This window comes from Gymnodraco acuticeps, unplaced genomic scaffold (genome assembly GCF_902827175.1).
Source record: "Gymnodraco acuticeps unplaced genomic scaffold, fGymAcu1.1, whole genome shotgun sequence".
In the NCBI taxonomy this organism is placed as follows: domain Eukaryota; kingdom Metazoa; phylum Chordata; class Actinopteri; order Perciformes; family Bathydraconidae; genus Gymnodraco; species Gymnodraco acuticeps.
Genome location: NW_022990558.1, coordinates 3,208,452 through 3,221,943, shown reverse-complemented (window position 1 = coordinate 3,221,943; position 13,492 = coordinate 3,208,452). Strand labels below are relative to the sequence as shown.

At 41.1% G+C, this 13,492-nt stretch overlaps 1 protein-coding gene across 1 annotated transcript in view; it reads left to right on the top strand.

Annotated features, from left to right (window-relative positions):
* fasn (fatty acid synthase) overlaps positions 1 to 13,492 on the top strand; it is a 45,382-nt gene that overhangs the window by 3,992 nt on the left and 27,898 nt on the right. Inside the window, exons 2-4 of the mRNA XM_034227481.1 lie at positions 6,050 to 6,185; positions 11,886 to 12,038; positions 12,282 to 12,455. Of these exons, the coding sequence (XP_034083372.1) occupies positions 6,059 to 6,185; positions 11,886 to 12,038; positions 12,282 to 12,455 (454 nt within the window). The 5' untranslated portion in view covers positions 6,050 to 6,058. The remainder of the gene's footprint in view (positions 1 to 6,049; positions 6,186 to 11,885; positions 12,039 to 12,281; positions 12,456 to 13,492) is intronic.

Here is a 13,492-nt window from a genome sequence, read left to right as displayed (position 1 = left end):
GTGCACGGTGTTAGTGTGTGATCTGGGTCAGATGAGGCTTGATATTGATCTGAAGGTGCTACCTTAGGTCTAATCCTGGGCCTGTATATGTTGGAGTCCAAATCCTTTTAGCTTCTCAGCTACAGGACAGGCTGTCATAGTGTGACCATCCTGCTTCTACCTGGGCTTCATCACCACTGTTGCTTTTGTGTGCATTGTAATTCAAATCTGGAGGATTCTGACTTCTTGACTACAAGGGGTAGGCTGAGTATATTTCCATTTTAATAGAGGTGTTTTTCTGTTTTGAAATAGTTAGTACTAAAAAACTATTTGAATCATTTGAAGCTATTTGCTATATTGGCTCCAAAAGGTGGAACAAGCTCTCCATTGAGATCACGAAAGCTAGAAGTCTTCCATTGCAGACTGAAAACCCACTTGTTTACTTGGCACGTTGGCCAGTTTACTACTGCCATTTTGTTTTATAAGTCTAGGTCAATTGAGATAAACGAAGACATATAATGGTCTTTCTCAGGTGTATATCAGTATGTAGTGTCTCTACTTTAAAGAGTCCTCTCCTGCTGATGTTCAGGTGTATATCAGTATGTAGTGTCTCTACTTTAAAGAGTCCTCTCCTGCTGATGTTCAGGTGTGTATCAGTATGTAGTGTCTCTACTTTAAAGAGTCCTCTCCTGCTGATGTTCAGGTGTATATCAGTATGTAGTGTCTCTACTTTAAAGAGTCCTCTCCTGCTGATGTTCAGGTGTAGATCAGTATGTAGTGTCTCTACTTTAAACAGTCCTCTCCTGCTGATGTTCAGGTGTATATCAGTATGTAGTGTCTCTACTTTAAAGAGTCCTCTCCTGCTGATGTTTAGGTGTATATCAGTATGTAGTGTCTCTACTTTAAAGAGTCCTCTCCTGCTGATGTTCAGGTGTATATCAGTATGTAGTGTATCTGCTTTAAAGAGTCTTCTCCTGCTGATGTTCAGGTGTATATCAGTATGTAGTGTCTCTGCTTTAAAGAGTCCTCTCCTGCTGATGTTCAGGTGTATATCAGTATGTAGTGTCTCTACTTTAAAGAGTCCTCTCCTGCTGATGTTCAGGTGTATATCAGTATGTAGTGTCTCTACTTTAAAGAGTCCTCTCCTGCTGATGTCCAGGTGTATATCAGTATGTAGTGTCTCTACTTTAAAGAGTCCTCTCCTGCTGATGTTCAGGTGTATATCAGTATGTAGTGTCTCTACTTTAAAGAGTCCTCTCCTGCTGATGTCCAGGTGTATATCAGTATGTAATGTCTCTACTTTAAAGAGTCCTCTCCTGGATCAGGTATATCAGAGTGTCTCTACTAAGTCCTCTCCTGCTGATGTTCAGGTGTATATCAGTATGTAGTGTCTCTACTTTAAAGAGTCCTCTCCTGCTGATGTTCAGGTGTATATCAGTATGTAGTGTCTCTACTTTAAAGAGTCCTCTCCTGCTGATGTTCAGGTGTATATCAGTATGTAGTGTCTCTACTTTAAAGAGTCCTCTCCTGCTGATGTTCAGGTGTATATCAGTATGTAGTGTCCTCTACTTTAAAGAGTCCTCTCCTGCTGATGTTCAGGTGTATATCAGTATGTAGTGTCTCTACTTTAAAGAGTCCTCTCCTGCTGATGTTCAGGTGTATATCAGTATGTAGTGTCTCTACTTTAAGAGTCCTCTCCTGCTGATGTTCAGGTGTATATCAGTATGTAGTGTCTCTACTTTAAAGAGTCCTCTCCTGCTGATGTTCAGGTGTATATCAGTATGTAGTGTCTCTACTTTAAAGAGTCCTCTCCTGCTGATGTTCAGGTGTATATCAGTATGTAGTGGTCTCTACTTTAAAGAGTCCTCTCCTGCTGATGTTCAGGTGTATATCAGTATGTAGTGTCTCTACTTTAAAGAGTCCTCTCCTGCTGATGTTCAGGTGTATATCAGTATGTAGTGTCTCTACTTTAAAGAGTCCTCTCCTGCTGATGTTCAGGTGTATATCAGTATGTAGTGTCTCTACTTTAAAGAGTCCTCTCCTGCTGATGTTCAGGTGTATATCAGTATGTAGTGTCTCTACTTTAAAGAGTCCTCTCCTGCTGATGTTCAGGTGTATATCAGTATGTAGTGTCTCTACTTTAAAGAGTCCTCTCCTGCTGATGTTCAGGTGTATATCAGTATGTAGTGTCTCTACTTTAAAGAGTCCTCTCCTGCTGATGTTCAAGTGTATATCAGTATGTAGTGTCTCTTCTACTTTAAAGAGTCCTCTCCTGCTGATGTTCAGGTGTATATCAGTATGTAGTGTCTCTACTTTAAAGAGTCCTCTCTCCTGCTGATGTTCAGGTGTATATCAGTATGTAGTGTCTCTACTTTAAAGAGTCCTCTCCTGCTGATGTTCAGGTGTATATCAGTATGTAGTGTCTCTACTTTAAAGAGTCCTCTCCTGCTGATGTTCAGGTGTATATCAGTATGTAGTGTCTCTACTTTAAAGAGTCCTCTCCTGCTGATGTTCAGGTGTATATCAGTATGTAGTGTCTCTACTTTAAAGAGTCCTCTCCTGCTGATGTTCAGGTGTATATCAGTATGTAGTGTCTCTGCTTTAAAGAGTCCTCTCCTGCTGATGTTCAGGTGTATATCAGTATGTAGTGTCTCTACTTTAAAGAGTCCTCTCCTGCTGATGTTCAGGTGTATATCAGTATGTAGTGTCTCTACTTTAAAGAGTCCTCTCCTGCTGATGTTCAGGAGTATATCAGTATGTAGTGTCTCTACTTTAAAGAGTCCTCTCCTGCTGATGTTCAGGTGTATATCAGTATGTAGTGTCTCTACTTTAAAGAGTCCTCTCCTGCTGATGTTCAGGTGTATATCAGTGTGTAGTGTCTCTACTTTAAAGAGTCCTCTCCTGCTGATGTTCAGGTGTATATCAGTATGTAGTGTCTCTACTTTAAAGAGTCCTCTCCTGCTGATGTTCAGGTGTATATCAGTATGTAGTGTCTCTACTTTAAAGAGTCCTCTCCTGCTGATGTTCAGGTGTATATCAGTATGTAGTGTCTCTGCTGTGTCATGTCTCCATGCTTTAATGTTCAAACAGCTCTTTATTTGTCTCATACTGCCTGTGCTGCAGCCAGGGCTCGAGCTTAAGGACGTCCCGTCGTCCCGGGGCCGAAAAAAATAGTGTCGGGGAGGTCACCTCTTATCACCCTCTGTCTGAAACCAGAGCCCAGTCTGCTCTGATTGGTTAGCTGGCCGGCTCTGCTCTGAAAGGTCAACCACTGAGAGATGCCCCGCCCCTTAGACGATCACTTACAGTACAATGTACTAGCCAATAGAAGCGGGAGTTTAACATAGTGATGTCATTATGTTACAGAAGTAAGCAAAGGAGTCCAATGGAAGTGTTTCAGGCAGGGGGGGGGAGTGGGAGAGGAACACAGGGATTTGAGCCTTTGCAGACCATTTACATGCACTAAAACCTATAGAACACACTACCGGAAAGGGAGCACCAAAATAAGCTTAATAGGGCCTCTTAGAGTCTTGTCTTATTTGAAGCCGTGTGTGTTCATGTTCATCAGCGATAATAAAACAACGTGATACAGAAGGTAGGCCTTATACCTTATTTTATACCTTATACATATGCAACGGCGATTCAATCGTAACAGAGAAAGTCATTTTCTATTTCCCCTTGCTAAATCCCATATAGGATTTAGGGCACAGACTTCTCATATGGCTGGTGTTTTAGAAAGGGTCAGTGTACAGTTAGTTGGTGATTATTGCCAAATGGACCCCAAAAGGGTAATGCAGGACCTTCATGTGAAGCGGGCACTGTGGTAGCAAGGGTCTAATATACAACCGCTTTGATAAACCCGGCCCTGAAGAAGTCGACTCAAAAGCAGGAGTTGTGTTCTATTATAACTTGATTGAATTGAACTCTGAACCCTGCATAGGCAAATGATGGGGACAGGGGGAATGGGTGATGCAGAGGGTGAGGTGGCAGATTGCAGAAGGATGCCTCCAACACATTATTTAATATGAACATTCAAGATGGCAGTGTTTTGAGCACCTTTTCATTGTCAAATATATAAGCCAGTCTTTAAAATCATATTTGTATACTGTGCATATATGACCAATGATATTACTCTTTATATAGCTTTGGTGTTTAAATTGTTGCATAGATTTATTTATATACATAGATATATGCGTTGCAGACTAAAAACAGCTATGCAGTCTCTGTTGCACAGAGCGCACTGCCTTGTTCAGTCGCCTCAACAATAACATCCTTATCACTTCCTTATCACTATATAGATTGTGTCAATTTGCAAGTCTGTAAATAAAGCCAGTAACAGCTCTTGCGCTATCATTACAATCCATATCCTCATTTTGAGTCCTAGCCATAATGCAGTCCACGTTCACCATAACTAAACTTCAATGAGTTGATGTTCACCGATAAAAACGAGGTGCAAAGACTATGTAAGACTATGTATTAAATAGGTATTTGCAACTATTTTTCAGCATGTTGAGAAGCAATGTAAGTTGTAAGCTGAAAACATGAAATATTGCATGATGCTGCATTATTGATTCTAGCGCTGTCAGTTCTATGTTCATGGAATAATTAGAATGGATTTAGTGGTACCTCAATTTCTGTGATAAAACAATATTTCTTTTCATCTTCCTTTGTGAAGTTTCCGTGATTCTCCATTACAAATACTGATCATGGTGTGGTTAGTGTCAGACATGGAGCTAGCTTCCACTGTAGCCTCAGCTGCTATGAACTGCCCCAGTGACTTTTCACCAACATCACAATGTCCCCTCCTTGAATTCAACTTTAGCCTCCTGTATGCTGTGTACCACTGTTTCTATTAACATCCAAGCTCACGTGAACAGTATGTTGTGAGGGAAGAGGTCAGGACGGCTGCTCTACATCGAGGAGCTGACATGCTTCCATTCAGAGTGGTTCTGTGCCAAGCTGCAAGGCCATTGGCTGATGGGCCAGGCCCTGCTGACACAAAAAGACCTGGCCTAGAAACAAGGAACAAAGACACACACACACACACACACACACTCGGCTATGCTCACTCATGTACACAGTGTATCCACAGACTACATTGTCTGTAAGTGCTCTCTCATGCATGCTCAGAGAGACTCCTCATTCCCAAAGCTGCCAGTCAACACCAACACGATTACATATGGTTCAATACCGAAACATGCTTAGTGTGAAAATATAGGCGTACAGTTCAGTAACTGCCATGAAGATCTTTTAGAATTTGATATTTCATGTTTTTGAGTGATAAATAATTTTAAATCTGTTGCGTATATCTCTTTCTGCCGTCGACTGACTGTATTACAATATGTCTGCGAGAGTTGCACTGATTAAATGTGACACAGTTGTGCATGCACTCACCGGACGGCTCGGAATCAGCTGACTGGAAAGACAGTCAGCTGATTTACACGATATCAGTCAATTCAAATTCCAATAGATCTTAAATACATTTTCATTTGAAGAATGGCATTTTAATGCAGATCAATATCAGGGCTGCTCGATTTGAAAACAATATTTAATTGTGATTATTTTTACTGAAATTGCGATATTATCAAAGATATTGGAGAGATTGATATTTGTTTCCTTATTATTATTCTTCTTATCTTTGAAAGATATATTTCAAATGTTTTTTGTTTAGGTTTTTAAGAGGATCTGTACCACACAAGCATTGTAATAGGTCTGTAGAATACAGTTTGTAGGCCTCTGCAGCCCCACTTCATACAATCATTTGACCTTTTCTATAAACATATTTATCAAGGGCATTCCAGGAAGTAGGCTTCGGAAATATGTAGCCGTTAAGCTTGTTTTAAATCGTTGCAGATTTAGTTTTGGGCAGTTCAATGTTTTTTCAGTATTAGCTTAAAAACATCTTCGACATAATAAATCACTTTGGTGTGTTGTTGAGGAGCCAACATACTTTGTGTTGTCCTGGTAACGCAGGCTTCTTCAGCAGACAGACGCGTTCACACTGATGACCGCAGTGTACACATAATGTGTCCCGCTCATTGTTGACATGTCTCTCTCTCTCTGTTCACAGTCATTCAGCATGGATGATATAGTCATAGCAGGGATATCGGGCCGTTTGCCCGAATCCAACAACCTGGAGGAATTCTGGGAAAACCTCATCAACGGTGTGGACATGGTGACGGAGGACGACCGGCGGTGGACACCAGGTAAAACCTCATAAAGATAGATCTATTTGATTGATTGGGTGAGAACTGCATTTCTAAAAAAAGAAAGAAAGAATGTCCGTTTGGATGAATTCATTAGTTATTATTATTAGTTAGTTAAAAGGAAACAAAGACTTTCTGTATGTGTAGTCCTGCAACACACACCAACAGCAGCTCCAGAACGACAGGATCTTCTCTTCATTTCTCCTAAATTCACCAAAAGTTAGCATTACAAAATGACTCTTTTTCATATTTAAACATAAACTCTATTTAGCTGTAATGTCTTGTATGAGGGGAGAATTTACAATATATATCTTTAAAGGCCAAACATGTGAGTGTAAAATGACATACACCAAACCTTGATGCAAACAATGCATGTTTCGAAATGTTCAAACAAGTCTTTGCATATGTTTTATGATGATTTAAAATACATCCATCACGTTTCTTCGACAACAAAAATATGTTTTTATTAACACTGAATTTGAACAGAAAGGCAGGGGAATTGTAGCCTGTTTCAGTCCAAAGTAAACAACTACCAAAACTGCTAAAGCTGACTTTTTTCATTCACAATGTAGTACAGTTTAAAACAACAACATAAGCAGAATAAATAATGACATTCACTTCTTAGGATCATCGCCTGTGTAGTGTAAGTTGCCAACATAGATGATTGTTCAAATCAATAACATCATTCTGACAGTTACGATGGCCTCTTATCTCCTTGATAAGATAACCCTCTTGTGCTCACTTTGAAAGATAGCTGATTTCCCCCGTGTCACCAGAACGGCTATTATCTCAGCAGCTGACATTGTAAACATTAATGCGGTCTGTGTGTAGATTTAAACTTGACCTCGTTATCTGTTGGCAGTTACAGAGCTGCTCTAGAGACACGTTTGGCCAGGCTCTGAAATGAAACAAAAATCAAAAACAATACATGTTGAACAATTGAATAGATACAAGTCTTAACAGATGGAGGTTCTGTGCAAAAAAGGTGAATTTATTAAAAACAAACGCCAACATTTTGTCACTGCATCAGTGAGCCATTTTGCAACCAAACCAGACAGTAATTAGAAGTTCCTGTAATCAGTTTTCTTTTGTCATTTTAAATCCGATGGTTATAAATGTAGGTTAATTGTAGGTGTTAAAGTAGATCTACTCGGAGTATGCGTGTGCATATGATTGATAATGCGGCGTATAGCAGATGACGCTATTTTGTTTGGCAGCAGAAGTTGGATTATGTCCAACTTTTGCCAAACAACCCTTTGTTTTTCTTCCCAGAGCCTTTTACGTTGGTACATTATACAAATGAATGAGGGGGCTGTGTGTTTTCAGATGAGGCTGAGCCATTTGCTGAGTTTAGCTCTCAGTGAGTGCTAGTTGGTCACCCATCTTGATTAACGGATTTAGCAAGAAAAAGACAACGTGCTGAGAATTTAGCAGCTGGTTTTCTCTCTCTTACTTTTCTATTTGACACCCTTGCCCACATTCCACTTTTTCCAGTCCTCCCTCACTACCCTTCAGTTGTTTCCTCTCTGTGAATAAAAGACCCATCCCTCAGATCCTGGCAACCATCTTAAGCACACATTCATGAGCTGAAAGAGCTGCACTGGGTCAGCTGAGACCACACACAAGGCATCTTGGGAGAGTAGGGTTTACAGAGATGGGGTCGTTACTAAAAAAAAGTAACATATTACTTTTTTTAAAAAAAGTAATATATTACACTACTTCGTTACTCTCTACATAAAGTAACTCGTTACTTTACTTGCAGGGCCGGCCCGCCCCTCCCTGCAGGCAGATCACGCAGACTGCTAAAGTTTCAAATGTTCTCTTTAGTTCAGTTTCCATTGTCGCATAAGACTGATCCAGATAGCTCCTGAATGTTCTATCTGACCATGGCTGTCCTCTGTCTCCTGCTATCTGTATTTTGCGCAGTATGTCTCTGAACGATGGTGATTCCACTGTGCAAATGGGCACAAACATTTCCTCTACTATGAAGGATGCTACAAGCCTGTCCATCTCTGCTTTTGGTTACCGGTCCTCCAAATTCTAATTTGTGTTGCCTCGGCGGCGGCGCACTCACAACATCCTCACTCTGGGTTCGGGGGTCCTTAGCTATTAGCTTCACCTTAGCATGTGTTCTTTGCAGGTGTTTGTTGAGGTTTGACGTGGTGTTTACAGCAGTGGATAACAGTCGGGGCAATGTTAGTAACTGTAGTGTGATTACTGAATTATAAAAGTAGCGCGTTACACTACTCCGTTACCGACAAAAGTAACGCGTTAAACACATGTTAAGCCCGAGAGACCCCGGTTCCGGGGCCTCCTGCAATATCTTGCAGAAAACAGTGTCTGAGGGCATGTTAATTTAATAAACTATGAATGTGTTATATCCATGTAACGGAAAGAAACTCATCTAACTGATCATTTTAATTTTTTTTTCAAAAAAACCCCACAATGCTAACGCTGAGCCTCTGAATTAGCAACGAGCGAAAAATGCTAACAGATGACTGCACCGAAATTCACTCACAAAACCTTATTATTTATCTTTGGGGCACATCCAACCCATCGTTTCACATCGTGAGGTGACACAGAATCGATGGTTATCCTCATTATCACTCAATTATACGAATTCTCTGAGATAATAACAAGAAAACACATCAAAATATATGGAGCTAGTTAGCTAAAAACGGCAAAATGCCTCACCTGTGTGGTAGTCTGGTCAAAAGTGGTCTTCAATGGCTTTAAAACGATAAAAACGATGCTGAAGTTAATCCAATGTGTCTGTGTGACTTTGAATGATTTCTGATAATCCATGAGCAATAAATCTGCTTTTCGGTTTTGAGATGTCAGACAGCTTCACTCTGGAGCAAAACTGGGTGCGCGAAGCCCCCACCTTTTCGTTTTGCCGTGTGTGTGTGTGTGGGGAGATTCCCCTTCGATTATATTGGCTCTAACCCCCTAATCCCACCAGGAGCGTCTGCGCTGCGTTGCGGCGTTTTTAGCGATCGCGGCCACTCTAGTCAATGGGTGCTATTCCACCAGACACGCTGCGCCGCGGCTCGAAGCGTCCCAGAAGCTCCTCGCCGCAAGGAATTTCTAAAATATAGGATGAATCCTATTTTTGACGCGGCGCAGGCAGGAAGTGGAATGTTCATCCAACAACTGCGAGGCTGCACACACGACGCTCCGCTTCCGCAACGTTTTGAAACGCGCCTGGTGGGTTAGGACGCAGGAGGAGGTCGCAGCGCAGCCGCAGCACAGACGCAGCGCAGCCGCAGCACAGCCGCAGCACAGCCGCAGCGCAGACGCAGCGCAGACGCTCCTGGTGCGATTAGGGGGGTAACGGTCAGAAAGAGATATGGAAAATCCACCCAAATGGCCCCAGAAGAGGGTTTTTTTGCTAAATCTGTCTAAAAAGGTCAAATATCACTTGTTTTGCATCAATCTTGATACAGGGTACGTATTATATGTTGTACTTTGGATTCCTAAAGCTTTTAGTCTACTAACCCATCATCCAAGGTTAGTTTTCACTATAAGTACAAAATATTTTTTGGACGGACACTATAATTTACAGTTTTTTACTGTGTTCAATCTGAATTTTCTTTAAAATAAAAAACATCTATATTGATTCTGACTTTTCTACATCCAACTCACAGGTTTATAATTACTTTGAGAAAAAAGATTATTAATGTAACCCTTTTAGAAGGGAAGATATGGTCATTTGTTCTGGGAATGTCATTTTTCGAGCCTGAGACCTGAAAAACAGGCTCAGGGCTTAACAAGTTTAACTTACATCCAACTCTGAGTAGGGACAATAGTGAAACCCGTTACAGCTCAATGGCCTGAAGGGGTCCTTGCAAAGAGACAGAACAAAAAGAAAATGGTAAATCACTTCTTTATGAGAAATGCTGCAAGCCGGTTACAGTATGTGCAACTACAGGAAAACTGGTTAGCAGCCAAAGCAACAAGTAGTCTGTTATAAACAAGAAGACACGTAGCTTCTAGCAAGCCCAGTGCCACAGTGAAGGTGGATCAAAGAAACCTGAATATGGACTATTTTAATGCTGTGTTGGAAACTGCTATTACGATACGGTCAGCATTGTGATCCTTCACTCTGCTGAACATTCTTTTTTGAAGATGACATGTTCACTGCATTAACTCCTCCTTATTCCAAGCTGGCAGGAGAAGAAGTCACAATCGGATCAACAATCTGAAAAGATTTTGTAGTTAAACCAGTAGCTATTATCCAAGTTAAAAAGAAAGCCACTACAATTAGCTATGTGCAATCCAGCAGTTAGCCCTCCACATTTTGAGATTATAGGCAGCTAATAGAGCATCCTATGTTATGATGTTTATTCATATGAGGCTAGTGCGGCTGAAGATATTCCCATGCATACGTAAGATAGAGAGTGAGATTTTGCAGCACGTTTAGGAAAGAAGCTGTACTTTGTTCTGAAAATACAGACACACAAGCACTTTACTTGGTTTAATGGATGATGCATCTGAATAACATTCAAGTCAATTCCTAAACTTGGATGAAACAAACCATCAAAAATTCTGCTTGCAAATAACCTGTTTAGTTATTATTTGGCTAAAGGCGGTGGCATTTAGCATTAGTCCATATTAGCAAACAGGTGACATACACATGATACACTCCTCATTTAACCGTAAAACAACATAACAATGGTTATATAACCATCTAATATCTGAATTACGGCTAGTTTGTTACACTTACATGTTCTTTATACACCTGTGTCACTACTTTTATACCCCTTTCTACCAGCTTTCCCCACATGAAAATACAGAAACATAAGCGAATCACTGCAACGTAGCTGCATAATGTCGGCTAGGTCCACTAATGATGCATTTGCAGCTTCTGCTACCTACTAAATAGTTGCTATTGCGTGTGAATATATATCAGATAATAACAACAAAATACAAATGTTTTTACAAAATAATATTGTTTCCATGTCCATTAATAAGCCCAGCATTACTGTGGGTCCCACACATAGGCTGTATATATAAATGGACGTAGTGTCCGTGACGTCACCCATAGGTTTCTGCAGATTTGCTGAGAAGCCCTTAGCAGGCAGAGTCGGCCGCTGCCGTCTTGACAGTGACGTCATAGCCTAACTCCCGCCTCCTCCAGCCTGATCTAAATAAGGGCAAAGAGGCGGAGCCGAGACGGCATAAGATAAGTCCGATATTTAAATGAAGAATACTCCACCAAGCACCAACACAACAAACACGTCCGAGTTCAAGTTGTGTTCCCCGGATCAGCCTCGCAGCTGAGCCCCTGTAGCATCCTGGAGCTAACAGAGCTAACAGAGCTAACGGAGCTAGCAGAGGGACAGAAAGCTAGAAGCAGCACTCACTGCAATTTATGCAAAAACTTTAAGACCTAATATAACTAAAAGGGGTGCGTTATAAAAAAATGCACTCCCCAATCCATTGTCATGAAGGTGGAATCTAACTATATCCAGAATAATTTGTATTGCATGCTGGGGTAGAAAGATGTTTATTTCTGCTGTAAAGTTGGGCATTTGAACATGGGGGTCTATGGAAATTCCTCCTTCTACAGCCTGCTTCTGCCGCTTGGTCCCACACCCCCGAGAACATTTGTTCTGATACCGACAGTCTAGGCTACATTACCCACCACCCAAAGAATTCAGTTTCATATTAACTTTGTGTTCTTTTTGTCTTTCCTAGGTCTGTACGGTCTTCCAAAGAGGAATGGTAAACTGAAGGACATCAGCCACTTTGACGCAGCCTTTTTCGGAGTGCACCCCAAACAGGCCAACACCATGGACCCCCAGCTCCGCCTCATGCTGGAGATCGCCTACGAGTCTATCGTAGATGGAGGTGAGGAAAACGGAGAGTTTAAGGACAAGCACTGAAAATTAAAAACGACTGTCATTCTAGTGAAAGGGGGAAGAAATGGTTGGAAAGCAATACAGTAACCGTTTGCTTGATGAAGTGTGACTTTTGTATTTCCTCTGTGATTTCATTTCAAACCGAGCTTAAGTTATTAAGAGATTATCTAAGAAAGGGCTATGTGTTGAAATAGAGTGTATGATCTAAAGACAATGCCATGTTGTGACGCAGGACTGAACCCAGCTGCTCTGCGCGGCAGTAAGACGGGGGTCTACATTGGGGTGAGCGGCTCGGAGGCTGGAGAGGCGTTCAGCAGGGATCCAGAGGAGCTGCTGGGCTACAGCATGACCGGCTGCCAGCGCGCCATGCTGGCCAACAGACTGTCCTACTTCTTCGACTTCAGCGGTACGCACACACAGCAACACACACCGACAGACTCAACTGGAAATGTGACAGAGAATTGTAATACTTTACTCTTCTAATCAGGAATTTGTTATCACAACTATTCACCAAACTCTAATGGTGTCTATAGGGAATTTTGTGCCAAAACCCAAACTGGCCCGTTTCCAATTCGACTCCTACACTCTTAGATTTCATGACAGAGTGAGTTACGTCTGTATTCACACTCTAGGCTGAAAGAGGCTCCTTCCGTAAGTCGGAGGTTGTAAGCACAGCGGCAAGCTTTAGGACGGTCTTCCCTCTCTCAGGCAGAAACAGAAACAACGTCACTTTTTGTAACCAGTATTAGTATATCGAAAAATACAAAATAATAATTAAATCTGATGTCTATGAGCTGCTTGGTCTTTGCAGAAGTCCCTGTTTACATACATCTTCATAATCAAATGCATACATTTACTGTTTTGTAGAATAGACACAAGTTTATAAGATCCTAATTTAAAATGTTTTAAATACAATGTAACCTTCAAGTTGTTTACAACTGTATGACAATATAAAATGTCTAAACCTGTTTTTTCAATAAGTGTTAGAAAAATATCACTCATCACCGGCTTGATCTTCAATATCAGGATACATGCATTTATTATCTTTGCAAGAATGGAAGTAGTCATCACACACAGAGCTGCATGGGACAACTAGTTCCCCGAACAGTGTCCTTCACATGCTTATATACAAGAGAGGGAGTTACACAGTCACAAGATGGAAGAATACCGGTTCAAAGCAGTATTCAATGTTTAGTTCAGATTAGCTAAGGCCTGCGTAAGCAATAAACATGACAGTCATATGTCTATCTCCATAGAGACTGAATCATCATGTTAATCGTTGTCACACAGCTATCATATTCCTAAAACAGTGTGTCCTGACGCTCTTCTAGGTAATCATACATCCGGTTACGTACACAGCTACGTAGGGCCTTTGTTATCATGTGCTACTCTGATATTAGAAGAGCACATTCAGTATTTTCCCAACAATAAGGTAGACATGTT